The following is a 21,719-nucleotide window of genomic DNA, read 5'->3' as shown; positions in this document are numbered from 1 at the left end:
AGTTGCAGGTTCAGTCTGGTGGGGGCACATACAGGAGGCAACCAATTGATGTTTCTGTCCTCCCTTCTCCTCTCTAAAATTAGCAAGCATGTCCTGGGTGAGGGTTAAAACAAAACAAAACACTACAAAACACAACACTGAGAGAGCTTGTTTAAAAAAGGCGCTCCCACAGATTCTGATACCTTAGTGTAGGGGGGAGGACTTGAGCTTCCTTTTTTTTTTTAAGTAAGTGCCCCAACTGATCAAAGAACTTACTTTGATTTGAATTTTGACATTGTTGTTTAAATGTTGTTTTTGCCTCATAGTCTTCAGTTTGTGGTTTCCAAAGCCCAGATAGACTTAACTATTTTGAACTGAAAATCAAAATTGTTAAATACTGCCAGATCCTTTATATCCTATTCCCTATATTTCAGTTAGAAAATTGTACACTTTTCCATTTCCATTTTCCTTTTCCTTTTCAGTGCTTTATTTTCTACAAACCTTGATGTGACTGAGACATGAGGAAAGTAATTTAAGTATAGCAGAAAAGCAGTCTATAGCCGCTCCATTGCTGCTGCTGTGTTGTGGAAAATAGACCAGGATTAGATGATGCCTGATCACTTTCCACATCACATGATGGCCAGCGGTTGAGAGGAAGCATAAAATGAATCCTACGGATCACTTAGATACCTTGTTGTTAACGGAGCTTCTTTCCCTCCCCTCCCTTTTGTGTATTCCCCATCAGGGTCTGTGACTGAAGTGGCTCAGCTAAGGAGCGGTTCTCACAGCTATTCGCACCATCTGGGAATACGAAAGTGAAGCTTTTTTAACACCATCTAGAAGACATGGGCTGCGGGAGTTCAATTAGAATCAAGAAAACTGCGAAAAGTGAGTGCCAGGAATGTGCCTGTCTTCCTGTTGCAAGGGGAAGAGTGAGCCGATTACCTGTCCCCCTTTCTCATTTACTCACATGGTTGGCTCTGGAGCTGCCTGCCCTGTGTGATTTTGCACAAGGCATCATTGCTCGAACCAAGGTTGAATGTTGGGGTAACATGGGAAAGTACCTTTAAGAAGATGTAGCTTTGAATTTATGATGTGTACCATAAAGTATTATCTCAGAGATATTTTATGTTTGATTTGATTTCAGTTGGAAATGTACCCATATAAAATATCGATTTAAAACTCAGTGGCATGGAACAAGAAAGCCTCTGTAAATTTATATCTGTTTATTCAATGTGCTTATAAATAGATATATTCATGCCTATATAATATTTAATGGTATCATTGAATCTTTATTAGGTTTTATAACTCAGTGATCAGATTTTTTTTCTGCTATTCAACACAGAACTTTATGAGACTTACCTCATGGTTTTAGACTATTCAACACAGAACTTTATGAGACTTACCTCATGGTTTTAGACTATTCTAGATAGAATTTGGGAAGTGCTAGATCATCTGCTTCCCTAAAAGGGTGTTATTTCCAAATAGATGACATGACATGCCTCCCACTACCCCCATATAATTAGAGGCTTAAATATTTCCTTTATTTTGTACTGAGGTTCTTTCTCATAGCTACTAGAATCTAGTTGAAACTCACTTGAGTGTTTGAGACATAGTCTTCATAAGCAAACTAGAATAAAAAAAAACAAGCTGGGACAATTATGTGAATAATTTGCTCTTAAACTCCACTCCTTTGTTATCTAGGTATAAATAATTTTCCCAATTCCTACTCCACATTTTGGTTTTGGAAGTTTACTCAGGCTTAATATGGAGACATTAGGATATAAGTGTTCCATACTAATTAGTGTGAAATGTTTTTCTTTTGGTCTCAAATGCTGTGCTGCCCTCTCCTAGTTGAATTGTGCTGGGGAGTTAACTAGCTTATGTCTGACAGTAGGGACATGGCGGGTGCACTAACTCTTTCAAATCTGTAAGCACATCATAAAATAAATATTTCAAGAGTTTCAAGTGAACTAATTCCATAGTAGTAATTTATTGTAAAAGAGTGAAGAGAGTATCATTTTATATCTAGGTTTACCCAGAGTTCTTTAAATTTAGCTAGATTTCTTTGGTTAAAAAAAAAAAAGGCCAAGCTCAAGCTGTGAAAGTAAGTTCTCTCTTTTAAAAATACTTTTCAACTTTTAAAATGTTACATGTAAATGGAAATATCTTGGATTTTTGGCTTGCTTTTTAAAAAATAATTTATTGAGGTGAAATTACTAACATAAAATGAACCATTTCATAGAGAATAATTCAATGGCATTTGGTACATTCATAATGTTGTATAACCACCACTTTTTAAAAAAGATTTTATGTATTTATTTTTAGAGAGAGGGGAGAGGAAGAAGAAAGAAAGGGAGAGAAACACTGATGTGTGAGAGAAACATCAATTGGTTGCCTTTTGCATGTGCCTGAACTGGGGACCAACCCCACAACCCAGGCATGTGCCCTGCCCTGGAATTGAACTGGTGACCTAATCCTATTCGAGGATTAGGATAGCTGGGTCATATGGTATCAAGGTTTAACATTTGATAACTTTCCAACTGTTTTACCAGGTGACTGCACTAGCAATGCATGATGGTTCCAATTTTTCCACATCCTTGGCAGCACTTGTTATGGTCTGCCCTTTTGATTATCTCCATCTTAAAGGGTATGAAGTATTATTTTATTAGGGTTTTCATTTGCATTTCCCCAATGACTGATATGTTGAGCATCTTTTCATGTGTCTATTGGCCATTTGTAGATCTTCTTTGGAGAAATGTCTATTCAAATCATTTGTCCATTTTTAATTATTTTTGTTGTAAAAATTCATTATATATTCTAGTTACTAGTTCCTTATCAAATATATGATTTGCAGATGTTTTCCCCATTCATTGGGTTGTCTTCTTACTTTCTTAATGATGTCCTTTGAAGGACAAAGGTTTTTAATTTTGATAAATCCAATTCATTTTTTCATTGGTTGTTTGTACTTTTATTTAAGAATTCTTATATCTAAGAATCTACAGTCAAGTCCAAGATTATTTATCCTTATGTTTTCTTCTGAGAGTTTTATCTTTTAGCTCTTACATTTAGGTTTTGATCCACTTTGAGTTAATTTTTCTATATGGTTTGAGGTAGGGGGTACAAATTTATTCTTTGTGTGTGGATATCTATTTGTCCCAGTACCATTTGTTGAAAAGACTGTTCTTTCCCTGTTGAATGGTCTTGACACTATTGTCAGAAATCAATTGACCACAAATGTGAGGGTTTATTTCTGGATTCTAAGTAGTATTCCATGTATGTCCAACCTTGTATCAGTGCTACACTATTTTAATTACTGTAGCTCTTCTTGAAAGTTTTGAAATTGGAGTGAGTCCTTCAGCTGTCTTTTTCAAGATTGTTTCGGCTTTCTGGGTCCCTTTCATTTCCATATGAGTTATAGGATCAATTAGTCAATTTCTCAAAAGAAGCCAGCTGGAATTTTGATGGGGATTGCATTGAATCTGTAGATCAATTTGGGGAGATTGCCATCTTAACGGTTAAATCATCTGTTCATGAACATGGGATGTGTTCCTATTTATTTAGGTCTTCTTTAATTCTTTTCAACAATGTTTTGTAGTGTTCAGAGTTGAAGTTTTACACTTCTTTTGTCAAATTAGCCCAAGTATTTTATTCTTTTTGATCCTATTGTATTGAATAAATGAACTTATTTTCTTAATTTCATTTTTGGATTGTTCATTGCAAGTGTGTAGGAAAACAATGTTTTGTATATTGATCTTGTCTTCTGAATCCTTGCTAAACTCATTTATTAGTTCTCATAGTTTTCAATGGATTCCTCAGGATTTACTGTTTACAAATCATGTCATCTGCAAATAGAGATAGTTCTACTTCTTCCTTTCTACTCTATGCCTTTTATTTCATATTCTTGCCTAATTACCCTGGCTAGGACGTTTGTTACAATGTTGAATAGAAGCATGAAAATAGACATCTTTGTCTTGTTCCTGATCTTGGAGTTGAGAGAAAGCATTGTCTTTCACCTTTAAATATATTAGCTGTGGCTTGTTTGTAAATGCTCTCTATCAGGTTGCAGAAGTTCATTTGTATTCCTAGTATATTGGTTGTTTTTTTACTATTAAGAAATGGAGTTTAATTTTGTCGAATGCTTTATTTGCATGTATAGTTGGCCCTCCGTATCTTGGGTCTCATGTCCATTCATTCAGCCAAACATGGATCAAAAATATGAGAAAGAAAAATATCCCAGAAAGTTTCAACAAGCAAAGCTTGAATTTGCCATGCACTGAGCACCATGCTTAATCCACATGAATGAAGTGATGTGTAGGCATACCATGCTATAGCATATATGCAAATATAGTTTATATGCAAACACTATGCCATTTTATATAGGGGACTTCGGCATCTGCATATTTTGATATCTTTGGGGTCTGGAATTAATCCCCCACAGATACCGAGGGACAATTGTACTGAGATGATCATGTAGTTTTTGTCTTTTATTCTCTGAAATGGTATGCAGTAATTGAATTTTAGATGTTATACCAACTTTGCTGGGATAAATCCTACTTGATTGTGGCATATAATAACCCTTTTTATATGTTGTTGGATTCAGTTTGCTAGTATTTTGCTTAGGATTTTTATATCTGTATTCATAAGAGATATTGATTTATGCGATGTCTTTGTCTGATTTTGATATCAGGGTAATATTGGCCTCAGAAAATGAGTTGGAAAGTTCTCTTGCATTTTTTAGAAGAGTTTATGAAGAATTTGTATTAATTTTTCTTTAAATGTTTGGCAAAATTTGTCAGTGAAGCCATTCGGGCATGGGCTTTTCTTTGTGGGTAGTGTTTTGATGACTTATTCTATAGATCTATTCAGATTTTCTGTTTCTTGTCATTTTCTTTAAAAATTGTTTTAAAAAGCAAAAAAATAAAAATGTCTTTTTCAAGTACAGTTGACATACGATATTATATTAGTTTCCAGTGCACAGCATAGTGATAGACATTTGCATAACTCACAAAATGATCACCCCAAATTCTTGTCATTTTCAATAGTTTGTATCCATTTTGTCTAAGTTATCTAATTTATTAGCATATACTTGTTTCAAGTATTCTCTCATAACTTTTTATTCTTTCATTACCTTCTGTTGAATAGTCAATCAACATTTACTATGATTTCATAATAATAAATCTGCTGAATACTGATGCAATTGTGTTTACTTACATTTATCCATAAGCTAAACATTTTATCCTTAAATTTTTTTCTCGTTCAGAAATATTGTAAAATATAGAAAAGTATTTGGAAATAAATAATACTTCCTCATCATTCTACTATCCAAAGATAATGACTGTTATCACTCTGATAATTTCCTTCCAGTTTTTTTGTTATAGTATAGATATTTATCAGACTAAATATTAATTTTTTATAGCTTTGCTTTTGTCACTAAAACATTGTATATAAACATTTCTCAGGTTGCTTATAAATGCTTTGTAAATATCACTTTAGCCATTACTAAATATTTTACTTAGTGGATACGTCATAATATATTTAATTATTCCTCTAATATTGGATTTTTAAAATAAATATAAATAGCCCTTTGAACAATTTTTTGTAAAGCTTTTTCCTTATTTTGGATTATTCTCATATCCAGGTGATTAGACATGAAATTACTGTATCAAGGGCTATAAATATTTTGAAAACTCTTGATAGAAAGTGATAATTATCTTTTCCTGATTACTAACTACATTCTAGAGAGTGTTAAAAATATTCTACACATATTTTATTTAATCCTTGCAATAAATATAAATCCTCAAGTAAAGTGTTATTATTCCTGTTTGTATAGTTGAAAAGGGTCATGCTCAGTGAGGTAAATATTTGTCAAGGTTATATAACTACAAGTGCCAGAGTTAGAATTTGAACCCAGGGAGTTCTGACTGCAGTGTTTTTTGCTGTCAATATTACACCCTTTTTTTGGTACCTCCCAATGTAACTGTATTAAATTCACTTATATAAGTATATAAATAGAGTATATAAATAGACCAAAAGAACAACTGCTTGAATACCAATCAAAATCTGGTAGTTCTAGCTTGTAATATGGATCACAGTGATCAGCTAAGCAACAAAGGCCCTATGGGCCCTGGGACATCTAAGAAGACCTCTTTTCTTTATAATCACTACAAATGAGATAGTCCTCTTAGTCTTTTATGGGAACTCACTCACTCACTCACTTACTCTCTCACTCAGGAAACCTTTTAGTGAGCACTTTCCACGTGCCAGGAATTGAGGATACAAAAAAAGTAGCTTGTATTTGCATAGTGCTTTAATAGTGCTTTAATACCAGGCCCTTTCACATACATTTGACCTTTACAGCCTGTGAAGAGTTGTTCTCAATTTGTGGAAAAGGAAACTGAGGCTTTGAGAGGCAAAGTGATTTGCCCAAGAATATGTGGCTAGTAAGTGGCAGAGCCAGGGCTAGATGTTGCTTCCTGTTTCTCATGGTCTGTCTAGTGTGAAGGATTTTTCCCCCCTCCTTAGTCATTCATCCCCACCACAGTACTCTGCCTCTAAGAGTATCATGGCATTTTTAAGAAAAAGTAGCCTACATGTAAAACTGAGGCTATCCCCTTCTTGTGGGCTACCCACCATCCATGCAGAGAAGTAGCATTGATGTTGTATCCTCATTGTTGTTATTTTGCTCTTTTGTGATACGCAACAGGGAAGAGAAAAATAATAGCTATCATTTACTGAGTACCGACAATATCCATTTTTTTCTATTTCTCACCAAAATTTTTGGAGGAAGATTTGATTAGTCTCCTTTTCTAGATGAAGACACTGAGACTTAAAGAACTGCCCAAAGTTATACTCTGGTTGGTGCCTGAACCTGGATTGGAACCAGCTCTAACAGATTCCAAAGACCATGCTCCCTTGGAAACACTGCCCTGACTTGTAAAATTGGAATTCATTAAAAAAAACAAAACAAAACAAAACAAAAAAAAACAGAAAATAGCCCTGGCTGGTGTGGCTCAGTGAATTGAGCACCGGCCTGCAAACCAAAGGGTTGCCAGTTTGATCCCCCATCAGGGCACATGCCTGGGTTGTGGGCCAGATCTCTGGTGGGAGATGCGAGAGGCAACCACACAGTGATGTGTTACTCCCTCTGTTTCTCCCTCCCTTCCTCCATCTATAAAAAATAAAGAAAATTTAAAAAAAAGAAAATAAACATTGCAATTTCACTCTCCTGAACTTCACTTTACACTTAAAATTTCATATGGATGGGTTTTGAATTACTAATCTATTGCCTTCTTTCTCATGAAGCACTTTGACAACACTCTGATATATTTTCTTCTATTTCTTCCCATGAGACCACTTAGACATGCATTTATTCATTCTCTCTAAGTGCTGAGGAGCCTGCAAAGGCTATCTAGCTTTTTTGGCTTTGAAGTTTGATGTTTTAAGCTATGACAAATGGAAATTTTCTCTAATGGAGACTGTTCTTTTAAAAAATATTCCGCTCTGTTGGTTAGAGTGTCATCACAACACACCAAGGTTACAGGTTGATCCCCAGTCAGGCCACATAGAAGCAACCAATGAATGCATAAATAAGTGGAACAACAAATGGATGTCTGTCTCTCTCTCATCAGGAAATTTTAAAAAATGGATGTTATTCTTTCATTTAAAAACTTGGAAAATACCAAATAGCCACTATATACTTCTTTAATTCTTAGAATAACATTTAGTTAATTTCATTGATTAAATATCTAACAATTAAGCCATTCACAACTGTCCCAGAGATCCCCTCCCTCCATGCCCAGCCCCATGTCCTCCATCCCTCACTCTTTATGTCGGGTTCTTTACTGTGCTGTATATTCACATTTGGGACCTTCATGGAAAAACAATGAATGACATTGTTTCCTTTATCTTTGTTTTTCTCCAAAAAATTCTCTGAAAGTTTAGAGAGGCCCTGGCCATTCTTCTTGTTGTTATTGTTGGAGTATTCTCAGGTACAATTGCCATCAAGCAGTCTTTACTGGTGCTGTGGGGTATGACAGAAATCCCTGTGAGCTGGAACCTCCCTCGTTTCCTCTGGAATGAAATGGGACATCAGATAACATGTTCTTGAAAGTTCCTGTCACTCAAAGACTGTCAGTATACTCTATAGCTGCTGGTGTGTGTGTGTTTTGCGGGGGGTGGGATTCCCTTTCCCCTTTACCTTTTGGGGGAAACCTTTACCAAAAGGTAAAGGTTTCCTTTACCTTTTACCTTTCCTTTACCTTTACCTCACCCCCCAGCTGTTCTTTCATTAACCTTTTAACATGCTCAAGTGTCTTTCCTCTAATATTTTTGGAAGGTTGGATATATATACATTTTTTCTCATGCCATTCTGTTTTGTTTTGCCAACTTCTTTCTTATTGAATTTATTGGTGTTACCTTGGTTAATACGATTATATAGGTTTGTCCCCAAGGTTTTTAAAAAAATCACATGCCTACAGAGAAGACAAAAGAATAGTACAATGAACACCCAGATACCTTTAACCTGGATTCATGAGTTGTTAACATTTTACCATTCTCTCTTTCTCTCTTCCCTTCCTTTCTCCATCTCCATTTTCCTCTCCATTTGAAAGTAAGTTGTAGACATGATATTGACCTCTATGTACTTCAGCATGAATCTTCTAAAAAGAAGGATATTCTCTTATATAAGTACAGTACTATATCACACTGGAAAAACTAAAATTTATAGAGTAATATTACTAACATCTAGTTCATATTCAGAATTTCCCAGTTGTTCAAAATTGTCTTTTGTAACTGTTTTTCTTTCCTTTGCTCTCTTTTTCTCTCTAGTTACTCTCCTCTTTCCTCCTGTTTAGAGTTTGCTCCTGAAGGGAGCGTTCACACCACCGTCTCCTACCTCCTCCTTATCCCATCCCATGGAAAATGATTTTGACAAGTTATTTAATGACCTTGAAGTCCAATGGTGCATTTTCATTACTTACTTGCTTGACTTCCTGGCAGTACTTGGCACTCCTGCGTGCTCCCCTCTTAAAATACACAAGGCCCTTGGCTTCAGCGACAACACATTCTCCTCGTTTTCCTTTTATGTCTTGGTTTGAACTGTTTATGAGAGCTGTACTTTCTGGCAACTTGTAAATGTTGGGGTTCCTCTGGATTCCTCTTGGCCCTCTTATTTTGTTGCTGTAGTGCTCTCTTTGGGTGACTTTACTCCCGTGGATTAATTAAGATCAGCATGCCCAAAGTGCCAAATCATTATTTTCAGCCCACATTATATACTATAATCTCTGCTTTGTTGGCATCAAATGGAAATCAATTTAAATATTTTTCTTTGTAAAAAGAGACTACTTTCTTCATTTGAAATTATGAAGGCTCTCAATAACAGTTTTTAGTTAATTATTTACTTTTTAATGATAATGTATTAGCCTTGAGATTTATATAACATTGATACTAAAACACATTTATTGCCTGCATGAAACAGGCAAACAAAAAAACCAGCCTTTTTATTCTTTAGACCAATTAAATGCATCTTCATCTTTTAAAATTTTTATTTGCTATGTGATTAATCCACTTCTGCTTTAGAAATTTCTTGTATAGTGAGACTCTGACAGGGACTATTCAAATATCCACTCTAGAATCATGAACCTTTAGAAGGTAGAAAGTACTGCTGAAAGGATATGAAGTCCCACCTCCCCATTTACCACCTTCAGCCCTGACTAGATAATTCACAAAGAATTCAGCATTATAGTTGGAATCTGTTATTTGTTCGAAAATCCTGTTACAGAGACACATTGAAACTCAGAGTAAGAAAAGACAATACCTCAGCCCCAATTACCGGTTATTTCCCATAATCAGAACACTTTTCATACACAATTATGGCTTTGTGTTGCATTATCTTTTTAGCAGCTGCAAAAGACAAAAGATGAATGCTGATTGTATTTGACTTTGAGTGAATGAATTTGGCAATATAAATCAGATTTGCAATTAATAACAATGGAGACATAAAACAGAATTGCAGTCAAGACATTTAAGTTTTTTTTTGTTTTCTGAGTGAGGATTAAAGGTCATCATTGAATTTTTAAATAGAACATGTTTCTTATAAGAAAATATTTTAGTAATTTGAAACCAGAGTTATATTTTTACATAGCTAAATTTCTTACGTACTTAAGAATATAATAGTTTTTAAAAGTTGATACCTTCACAATAATAATTCTTTTAGAAAATTAGCAGATATTAATATGGCAGAGGTGTCACAGTGCCTGTGAACTGTTCACCTGATTTTACTGACTTAGCCTATTCTTTTGGTATTGTATAGATACAACTTTTTATTTTCCTGAACTATGATGCAGCCAAGGATTACAATTCTTATGGAAACTTCCATAAAATGGCTTAATCTTATTGCCCTATTGAATAAAAGAGGGCTTTAAATGGAGCATTTAAAAATCCTAATCCTAATAAACACACAAGGAATGAGTTAAAATTTGCTGTTTTGCAACCACCGTAGGAATCATTGATTTAGGCAAAAATCATCAATGAGTGTTTTGGAGAACAGAATGTATACACAGTCCCAAAGCATGTTCCTGCAAATGGTTTACTAATTATGAAGAGAAAGAAAATACCTCTACAGTATTGAATTTTAGGTAGACACCACCTTAAGCAAGTGATCTAAGTTCACATCACCAATAATTAACATCATGGGCTGACTGATGTAACACACTTGAGAAAGATCCAGCACTTATTCCTGCCACAATCATTAACCTAAATCTAATCACGAGGAAATAGCAGACCAGATTCAAATTGAGGGGTATTTTAAACACCTGGCCTGTATTCTTCAAAAATATCAGTCATTAACGAGAAAAAAGTGGCTAAGGACACGTTCTAGAGTAAAGGAGACTGAAGAAGTGATGGATGATATATGTGTGTGTGAACAGAGAGTGTGAGCAAACAATGTATATTTGACAAAAATAGTAACAATGGTACTATTCTTACCATTTTCAAAGATGTTTGAAAATGTTTCAAAATAAAGAGCTAAAAATATCCTAATCCTGTAATGGCTGCAACCTAGGTTTATGCCCTTTGCAGGTACCATTTGTTAGCCCTTTCTTGTTTTTGCTGTCTACCGACTTCCTCATTCATTGCAGACACTGTGTGCCACGTCTTAGCATCATCTTGAGTATCTTCACTGTGCACATGACTAATCTCAAACCAGTTGGCATGTCAGTTCCTTGACCTCCTGAACTCCAGCAGCCCCTCCTCCACTCTAGTTCAGCTGTTCACTCAGCTGTTCTGGCCCCTGTGGCCACCTGGATCAGCTCCACCTCTGCAATCCACCTATGACTATTATCTCTTTCTCTGATCTCTTGATTTTCATTGAAACTTAGGGGCTTTAGATCTCTCCCATGTATCTCTGTCTTCCAGCCCCATCTTGTTTTCACGTTCTTCCCCATCCATCTTTCCCCATCTTCAATTGGCTATCACTTGAACCAATGAACAGATCATATACAGTAATCATAGTTTAGGTAACTTGAAAGAGAAGTAGTAATAGGTGAAATGTTTAATGGTCCTAGGACCAATTGCTAATGGTCCTAGACCAAAGTTCTGCTACACTTCTTTGATGGGAAAGCCAAGGATTTTAGTGATTTGACTTGAATTTTTCTACAGGGACAAGTCAGATTTTTTAAATAGCCTTTAGAATTTGTCTTTATTTTTCTTGTCCAGAAGCTTCTGATTTGAGTGCTCGCATTTACATGTCTTATTTTGTCCTTGAATGGTTATTTTCAACTTTGCTATGTGCAATAATAGGCTGCAGCTGTGGCATTTAAAAAATAAAGGGGTGAATACTCCAGTTAGAGTATTTTATAACTGGAGAGGACCTTCAGGATCACAAAATCCCAAATTTTCATTGTTTACATGAGAAACCGAGGACCAGAGCAGTAAAGTGACTTGCCTGACATTACACAGTTGGCACCTGATCGAGTCAGGACCAAAACGGGTCTCTGGATTACAAATTCAGAAACTTATTTTTATTACCCCATGTGGATGGGTTGGTGGGTGGGCTAGTATATGAGTAAATAAAAAGTCATAGAAATGGCCTCTAGTTCCTGCCTTTCTCTGACTGAAAGGCCAGAGGTTTCCAAGAATGGTAAAACTATGATGTCTTTTGTCATTTGGGGAAAGTGTATAGTTTTGTTTAAAATGCCTGCCATTGTTTGGATACTGGGCCTCATGCTTTACTCTCATTTACCTCTTTTTTTAAGAACAGTGCTTTCCAAGGACGAGGAGGCTGTGTTGTGCCCGTGTTCTGCAGGGATGTCAGAATTTGTGGATGAGCAAGCCTCATAGGGGTCCTTGCCTTGTTTGTTGCCCAACAAGCAAAACCCTCATGCTTTCAGGTTTTTCCAGTAAAGTTGAAAGTCTCACTGGGACAGCCACACACTCTAGCAGCAGGCAGATATAGAATTATCTGTAAAACAACAACAACAACAACAGTGAAAACTATGGTCCCAGCATCAAACCATATTTTATTCTCATCATGCTTTGAATAGCTGTGATAGATACTTTTCCTCCATGTTTAAAACCTTTTGTCACTAGACGGTTCATTCTCTTTCCAGTTCATTTGAATTCATTTTAATCAGTTTTATCATACTTGTGTGTCTCTCTCTTTCTGACTGGATGTCAGACCCCTTAAAGTTACATTAAATATTTGCTCACCCTGGTGCCTCTACAGGAGGCCTCTCCCAGCAGAATTTCAAAAAGCAGAGCCTTTAAATGCCTTATCATTCTGAATATAATGTTTCTTGTTTAAAAAACTATCTGTCAAATAAACTCTTATTTAAAAAAACAAAAGCAAACCAAACATAAGACACTACCAGTCCCCATGAGGAGAAACACAAGGCAGAAAGTCTTAACTAAACCATGTCCAGGGACTGTTCCAGACTCTGAGGATACAGCAGCTAATACAATGGACCAAAATCCCAGCCTTTATGGAGATTACATCCTAGTGGAAGGAGACAGACAATAACAAATGAATAAAATATGTGCTGTATCAGGTGGTGATAAGTGCTGTGGAGAGAAAATAAGGAAGGAGATAGGCAATGGGGGGAGGGCTGCCATTTTAAAAAAGGGTGGCCAGGAAAGGCCTCACTGAGAAGGCAGCTTTTGAGTCAAGACTGTGCTGTCTAAGGGAGTGGGCCCTGTAGGTCCTGGCTGGCATGGCTTTTCTTGCTTTGGGTTTTGGGGTTTTAAGGTGGTAGCATGTTTTGTCCACAATAGTTTGTGAAATTTTTAATGAATATCATATCTAATTAGGAAGTCTTTGGGGGTACTAGAAGTTGTTAGCCTGAAGAGAGAATTATTATTCATTATCCCTGCCTTACTCTTTAAAAAAAAGTATTCTGTCATTTATTGAGTGCCAGACAATATTTCTCATTTCTTATATGCCAGATAATAAGTGTTTTATATTAATTGATTAACACATTACTAATATCTATATTAACACATTGCTATTGTAATATATTATTATGTATTATTATAACAGTCCTAGAAGGGCCTTTCCCCAGGTGCTGGGGATATAGCAGTGAACAAAATAAGTCCCTATTTTCATGTAGCTTAGCTAATACGGGAAGATACACAATAAGCACAAACATTTGACTATATAGAATGTCAGATGGTAAAACAAGCTATGGAGAACAAGAGATCAGGTAAAGAGCATAGGAAACATGTGGTGGGGAGGTGTGGGAGGGAAATATTATTCAATACATGGTCTCATTTTTTATGGCTGATTCCAAATACCATGCTGGGCTGTGTTGCAAAATGGCTATGAGCCCAGGTTCTAGAAGTACAGACATCTGGATTTGACTCTACATTCTCCCACCGATAAGCAATGTGACCCCAAATAAGTTATTTCTGAACCTCAGTTTCTTTATTTGTAAAATGAGGATAATGACACTTCATAGGATTGTTGGGAGGACCAATCAAGTCAGATGAAATCAAATCATCCATATAAAGCACCAAGCACAATGCCTGTCACCACAAAGCAGACGCTCTGAATTTATCATTTGTTTTGCTCATTGATCCCCTACATGGGCATCTAGCTTCTTGCAAAATACTGTGATAATGATCACCACCAGAGAAAATAATTCATTAAAAAACAACAACAACAACAAAGAGAACAGCTTGGCAATAGAGAAGCCACCTGTGCTAGACACAGAAAATTGGCCAGATAACTTATTAAACCTATGCTGTTGCTTCCTTCTAGAAACAAAAATAGAAGACCTTTTGACACATAAGGCAATAGCTTTTATTTTTGTCTTTTTTCTGCATGGAGTTAGTGTGACAGGGAAGACAAGCCCTGTTACATACACCATGAAGCAGCAGGACCAGAAGCAGATCTAAGCTGTCTAATGAGTTTGGACCTGGACAACACAGATCTTTTGCTTTACGGATAGGAAGTTAAAGGCTGGAGGCCTAAGCTGAACCTACTTTTCCCACCCCCATGGGACTAGCTAGCTCAGCAGGCAGGGTTTAGTCAGGAGGCAAAAACGAAGAGTGATTTGAATAGAGAGAATTGAATGTTATCAACGGTTAACTAGGAATCCAGTCGTTATTAGGTAACTGAAAGGGTCTCTGAAAAAGCGCTCTAAGGTATAAGGAGGTAGCAACTGCAGGAAAGTTACCACCTCTAGGGCTGAGAGAACAAAGGGGAAAGACTGGAATTATTAAAATTTAGGAACTTGGAGGAGGGGCCCTGCAGAACTGACACTCAGACCTTTGAAAAGGTGGGGAGGGGATTGCTCAGCTGGTGCTAGTGTCTCTGAGGGGCTGCTATGTGGCTGATGTTGCACGTGCTGGGTAAACTTCAAACTGGATCCAATGGCTGCAAGCAAAGAGAATCTGCTGTGGATGGGGGAGACCACTTGCTAGGCTGTACTAATAGGAACAGGTAGGAGTGTGTCCCCTGTCCCTCCTCCAGCCTTGACAGCCCCTATTGACAGAGCCAAACATGGAGCAACTGGCAAAGTGGAAATGTGGCCTGTAGAATCCCAGCCTGCAACACCAGCAAGCTGACTAGAGTAGAGAAGCATGGGGTGAGAGGTGACATGTGATAGCTTAGTACGTGGTGTTCATGCTCAGGCGTAGGGGCTCAGGTACAGGAATGCAAGCCTTAACAGAGATGGCGAATTCCCAAGCTGGGGTCAAGGCTGGCTCAGCTTACTGACTTTGGAGTAAAAGAGGAAGTGTAAGAGATAGGGAACTGCACGTGGCTATCTACCTTCCAAGGCCCAATACCCATGAATGTACTGTGTGCTTTACCAAACAAAATAGCAACTCTGCCCCTGGGGAGTGGGCTGTGGTCCACTGAAAGGCAGAGATTGGAGAGTAGACTTACATGGCCTCTTTCCCCTTGTTGGGGAGTAGTAGAAGTAATAGTATAGGTAATGTGTCTGGCTTAGTGTCAGGCACATACTAGGCACTCAATAAATGGTGGCTATTATTCAAGGGAAAGAAAAAGTACAAATAGATTAGGGAATGAAGTAACTGGCCATATATAGTGGAGAGAGCCCACAACTTGGACTTAGATGACCTGGGTCCATACTAGGTAAGTGACTTGAACAAGTTCCTTGCCTCTCTAAACTGGAAGTTTCCTTATATGTAACATGGAGATGATAATACTTGGGACTTGATGTTTTGTAGTATAGACCTTTAACACATGGTAGCTATTTTGTTCAATGATCAGTTATAGAAATAAAATAAGCTTGATTATTTATTATTGATGTTGCTAATAGTAAATAAAAGAGACTTTAGAGATCATTTATTTCACTCCATCATTGTGCAGATGAAGAAACTGAGGCACAGAAAAAAGTTAGTAGCTCTATGGAGGTTAAGCGCTTGGGCTATGGAGTCAGTGAGACTTTGATTCATTTCCTTGCTGTCCATTTCTTTTCATTGTGTAAGTGACCTTAAGTTAGTCTGTCTCAGGTTTACAGTGTGGCGAGGACTCCAGAAATGACTCTATTGCTTGTCCCTGCACTGGAACATTGTACTTGGTGAACAGCAAACCACTTAGGTGAGGGTTGGTTGGTCATAACAGTGACTATTCCACAGAGCAGATCTCTCAGGTAAGCCTGGACTGTCCATAAGGAAATGGTAAGAACATGAGATTTCAGCCATGGTACTACCAATTATTTGCTTTGCAGTATTGAACAGGTTACTCAGCTTCTCCCTGTGGTTTTTCCCTATGAAGATTTTGATACTTGACCTTATGTCTGCTTCCTGGGGTTTTTTGGGAAGCTGAACAATGAAATGAGTCCCTGAAACCTGAGAGCCTTGAAGGAGCCCATGAAAAAACACCCTTAGATGACTAGTGTGTACGTGGTATGCCAGAGCAGTACTTGCAACCGAGGATGCTGGGACTGGAGGCCGGATTCCTGCTTTCAAAACTCAAACTGTTCTTATTATAGTGAACTCTTAATTTTTATGTGCTAACTGGGAAAAATTATACCATGAATGAAAGGAGCCAGCTGTGTTCATTGCTCTTCACTCTAAAACTCGAGGAAGGCATAAAAGACTAGATTTTAAATCTCAATTTTACCTGATCTCTTTGCTCAAAACTCTGAAGCTGCACAATAGTTCAAAGCCTACTAGAACAGAGTCAGTGTGCCTGAATAATCCACAAATAAGACAATACTTATTACTACAGTTACCATTTGTTTATCATGTGCTTTCCATCAGGCATTGGGCTAAACTCTGCCTATGGTATCTCATTTTGGATTGATAGTAATTATGAAGAGAGAGGTGTGTTCATTCCCATCTGTGACTTATCAATTGAATATCAGGCATAGAAGTGGAATTAATCATACTTCTCAATTCATTGTGCATTGCTATCATTGGTCTGTGCAAGACCCATGTTAGTTAATTAATTTTCTTATTCCTTTTTATCCATGTACCTGATGCTCATTCACCCCTCCCATAAATAACTAGTCTATTGTTTAGTGTGTATCATTTCCTTTGTATATATTCTGATGAAAAGTATATTGTGATTTTCTGTATGTGTATTTTGAATTTATATAAAATGGTATCATGTTATATTTCATTTCTGTCTCTAACTTTTTAATCTGAAGCACAACTCACTGAAGCACAACTTTTTAAAGATTCATTTGTGTTGCTACAGGTTTATCTAAAATATTGTTTCCGCTTGTGGCATAATACTCTATAGTGTGCACCCAACACAGTTGCACATTCTCCTTCCTAGCAACAGACAGCCAGGCTACACTGGCATCAGACTTCCTACTGCCACAAAGAAGCATTGTATTGCTATGTCTCCTTTATGTACTGTGTGAGAATTGCTTTGGGGTATATGGTGAAGAATGGCATTGTTACTTCATAGGGAATATGTAGACTTCATATGCTTAAATAGTGCCATAGGTAAGTACTGTTATCCCCATTTTACAGGGAACTGAGGCTTTGAGAGTTTTAATGACTTACCCAAAGTCACATAGATAGTAATTAGCAGAGCTGGGATTCAAATGCAGGTAGTCTTGCTCCAAAAATTCTACTCTTAATGTCTATGACATCATTCTTCTCTGAATATTTGAGACTTGTGGACATTTTACAAAAAACATGAAGGTAAATCTCATTGTTTGTAGTTTTTATGTTTGTAGAACTGAGGAATCCAGGTGGGCTGATTTTTTTTTCCTGAAGCACCCACATCCCCCCATAGCTGCATAGTAACTGTTTTTCTCTTTCATCCTGTGGGTCTGCAGCAATAAAAGCCGCGTTGATCATCCAAAATTGGTACCGGGGTTACAGAGCTCGGCTGACGACCAGAGAACGTTATGCTCTCACCGTCTTCCAGTCCATTGAATATGCTGATGAACAAGGCCAATTACAGGTCTGTTTTGTAAGCTTGTCTCTCCTTTTGGTAAAATGCTGCTCTTCACTGCTTGTTATTGAAAGAATGACAGGTTGGGACCATTTTGTAAAGCTAGGGAATGTTGGTGAAAGGCTTTAATAGAAGATATAGTGACATTGTCTTGGAACTAGCTATTGAGAGAGAGTATGATTTGGGATGAGGATGACATTTTTTCTCAGTTCTGAAGTTCACATTTTTAGGAGGGCTGCCAGATGTCTAGTTAACTAATAAAACTGGCCTTTTTCTATTTTGGGGTATGTGCCCCAGTGGGAAGTAAAGTTGTTACTTTATGAAGAAAAAAACATGGCGAAAAGTTAAAAAATGGAAGAATTTCCTGGGAACAACCTAAGAAAGTTCTAGCAGAAAATATAGATGGGTGAGGAAGGCCTTTTTAAAGCTTGCAAAAAATGATATATAATCCAACTTTAATGCTTATTGATAGAAAAAAGTACTTTTTAATAATAAAAAGATCTTAGAAAGATCTCCAATATAACTGTTAATAAAAAATCAACTATAGAACAGTATGTAGAGTTTTATTCCATATATATGAAAGGAAATTAAACATACAGCAAAAGTCTGGAAAAAGATACACAGTAAAGTGTTTCCAGTGATTATTTCTGGGGACAAGAGTGGTATTGATAGGTGGGAGTGGGTGGGAGGGTAATTCTCATTTTCATTCTGTATTGATTGTAGTTTTCACAATTATACTTATCTGTAAATTTATCAAATAATCTTTTAAAAATAATTAGGACAACTTCAAAAAGAATCAAAGAAATTAATGAATTTATACTTGGCACTTATAAAAACAGTATACTATGATTCAATCAGGTTGTCCCTTTGCCCTGATTAGGAGCTCACAGTGTGGGCTGTCCTTTCAAGTACTATAGAATATAGTGATGAATATAAAGGTAGAGTGAGCTCTCAACTTAATATGCTTTATATGTATACATTCCAGTATTAGTGCATTCTTTAATATTGACTTTTTATAACAGATTTATTGAGATACAATTCAGTTAAAGTATAAAATGTAATGGCCCTTAGTATATATATTTCCAAAGTTGTAACCATTACCAAAATACATTTTAGAACATTTTCATCACTTCCTCCCCTCAAGAAATCTTGATACTCATTAGCAGTCACTCCCATTCCCTGGCAACCACTAATCTGTTTTCTGTTTTTATAGATTTGCCTTTCCTGGACATATTTCATATAAATATAATCACACAATATGTGATCCTTTGGTGTCTGACTTCTTTCACTTAGCATAATGTCTTCAATATTCATCCATGTTATAGTGTGTATCAGTACTTCACTCCTTTTTATGGCTGGATAATACTTCATTGTATGGATATTGCATATTTTGTTTATTTCTAAGTGGGTAGATCTTTTGAAATATTTCTATTTTTTGACTATTTTAAATAATGCTGCTATGAATATTTGTGTGTAAGTTTCTGTGGTAACATATGTTTTCAATTCTTTTGGGTATATACCTATAAGTAGAACTGTGGGCCCATCTGGTAACTCTGTTTAACTTTTTAAGTAATTGCTAAATTGTTTTCCAAAGCAGCAGTACCATTTTACATTCCTGCTAGCAGTGTATGAAGTGGTCCAATTTTGCCACTCTTTTACAATACTTGTTAGTATTAGTCTTTTTGATTATAGCCATACTGGTGTGGGTGAAGTGGTATTTCATTGTGGTTTCTATTAACTCTTGTTATTTATTTATTTGTTTGTTTGTTTGTTTGTTACTGTTGACACTATTGCACATGTCCCCCATTTCCCCCCCTTTGCCCACCTCCACCCAGCCCCCAACCCCCACCCCTGGCCTTCATCACACTCTTGTATCATGTCCCTGGACTATGCATATAGGTTCCTTGGCTAATCCCTTTACCTTCTTTTATCCAGTCCCCTCCGCCTCCCTCCTTTCTGAGATCTGTCAGTCTGTTCCATGTATTCATGCTTCTGGTTCTATTTTTTTTTGTCAGTTTATTTTCTTCATTAGATTCCACATATAGGTGACATCATATGGTATTTGTCTTTTTCTCACTGGCTTATATTACTTAGCATAATACTCACCAGTTCCATCCATGCTGTTGCAAAGGGTAAGAGGTCCTTCCTTTTCCACAGCTGCATAGTATTCCCTTGTGTAAATGTACCGCAGCTTTTTCATCTGCTCATATAGGGGCGTGTATATTCTTTCTGACTGGTGCTTCAGGATTCTTAGAATATATTCCCAGAAGTGAAATTGTTGGGTCAAAAGACAGTTCCACTTTTAATTTTTTGAGGAAACCCATACTGTTTTCCACAGTGGTTACTCCAGTCTGCATTCTCACCAGCAGTGCACTAGGGTTCCCTTTTCTCCACATCCTCACCAGCACTTGTTGTTTGTTGTTTATTAACTCTTAATTGACAAATGTATCGATGGTATTAAAATTGTACATTTTTATATTTGAATGGAAAGTCTTCCTTCCCTCAACTCCCAGACCTATTCACAGGTTGATAAGATTTCGTAGTCTTCACTCTTTATGGGAGGCTGGACTCGGAGAAGTTATTTATGCTGTATAAATGCAGGTCTTTGCAGATAATTGGTAGGCATAGAAGCAGCAAATAGCTGATGGTTGGAATGCTGGTGGATTTCCATCTTTTCCTCCCTCCCTCCTTCCTTATTTCATTCCCCAAATATATTTGACATTTAAAAGTATCCCTTAACTCTTCATCTCACCACCAAAAGGAAAAGAAGAGATCATAATGAACAAAATCTAGTAGCCATCTTAGGTTGGTTTCCTAGAAGCAGAATCTGAGACAGGGATTCCAGTATAAGTGTTTTCCTAAGAGTGTTCTCAGGAAAAACTTTTAAGGAAGTGAAGAAATCAAGATTAGACAAGGGATGAAACTAGGCAAAAATGTGTTTTCTGGAGAAGCTTGACCTTAGTCTGAATCCCATTGGGAGCTCTGAAGTGTGAAATGCATCGCCGTTTACTCCAACCAGTGGCAAGGGAGGGGGGGCCTGGGTTGTAATACCCTTGTTTCAGATAGTCATTTTCTATGGGCACTCCCCCAAGAGGGTGAATATATGGTATCCTATGTGACTCTGAGAAAAGTGCCACCCATCTGCCAAGGGCAGTCCCTGGGAGGAGGGGGGCAGGTAGAGGTGGGACCTACTGCAGCTGGGGGATGAGTGCCCCAAAAGAATAAGGGGTCTTGCATGGAACACCAACAGCATTTGCCACAGTAGCTGTTTAGGGTTCATTAATTGATTAATGTATTTTTATTTTGTCCAGTTATCGAATTTCTTTTCCTTCATGTTGGAAAACTATGCAGGTATAAAAGAGAAAGATCCAGGTAAGTAAAAATTTAGTCTTTTGGAAAGCAATCATTAAATATTAAATTGTCCTCATCAAGGGATGTAAACTCTGAAGACAGAACATTAAACGTTTTAAAAGATGCCCACCTGCGTTGTCTATGTGTCACCAAACAACTGGTGAAATCAGTTCAGCTGGCTTTTTTCTTCTCTGATAGGTGTCAACTAAATTGACCATTTAATTCTTTCACTTTCAAAAAACTGAATTAGATTTCATTCAGTGTTAATTTTTTTAATACTCTCTCTGAGCCACAATCTATTGATGTACAATAGTAGCTTAATAAGGAAGATCTTATTCTTTATCCATGAAACTTTTGTGCTGAGGGATCAAAATATCTTATATGTTTTATGGAACAGGTCAGGGGGAAATGGTGGATTAAACACAGTTAGCCCTATCATATCTCTGTTTTCTGCATAGATATCTGTCTATTTATCTATCACTTATTTAGTCATTCTGAAATGACTAAATGA

At 36.9% G+C, this 21,719-nt stretch overlaps 1 protein-coding gene across 1 annotated transcript in view; it reads left to right on the top strand.

Annotated features, from left to right (window-relative positions):
- PPEF1 (protein phosphatase with EF-hand domain 1) overlaps window positions 1–21,719 on the top strand; it is an 85,168-nt gene that overhangs the window by 6,134 nt on the left and 57,315 nt on the right. Inside the window, exons 3-5 of the mRNA XM_045856088.1 lie at window positions 725–867; window positions 17,739–17,866; window positions 21,169–21,229. Coding sequence (XP_045712044.1) covers window positions 825–867; window positions 17,739–17,866; window positions 21,169–21,229 — 232 coding nt within the window. The 5' untranslated portion in view covers window positions 725–824. The remainder of the gene's footprint in view (window positions 1–724; window positions 868–17,738; window positions 17,867–21,168; window positions 21,230–21,719) is intronic.

The sequence above is a fragment of the Phyllostomus hastatus genome, unplaced genomic scaffold (assembly GCF_019186645.2).
Source record: "Phyllostomus hastatus isolate PE091 unplaced genomic scaffold, TTU_PhHast_1.1 phas_scaffold_12, whole genome shotgun sequence".
NCBI lineage: Eukaryota > Metazoa > Chordata > Mammalia > Chiroptera > Phyllostomidae > Phyllostomus > Phyllostomus hastatus.
This window is presented reverse-complemented; position numbering and strand designations above follow the sequence as displayed.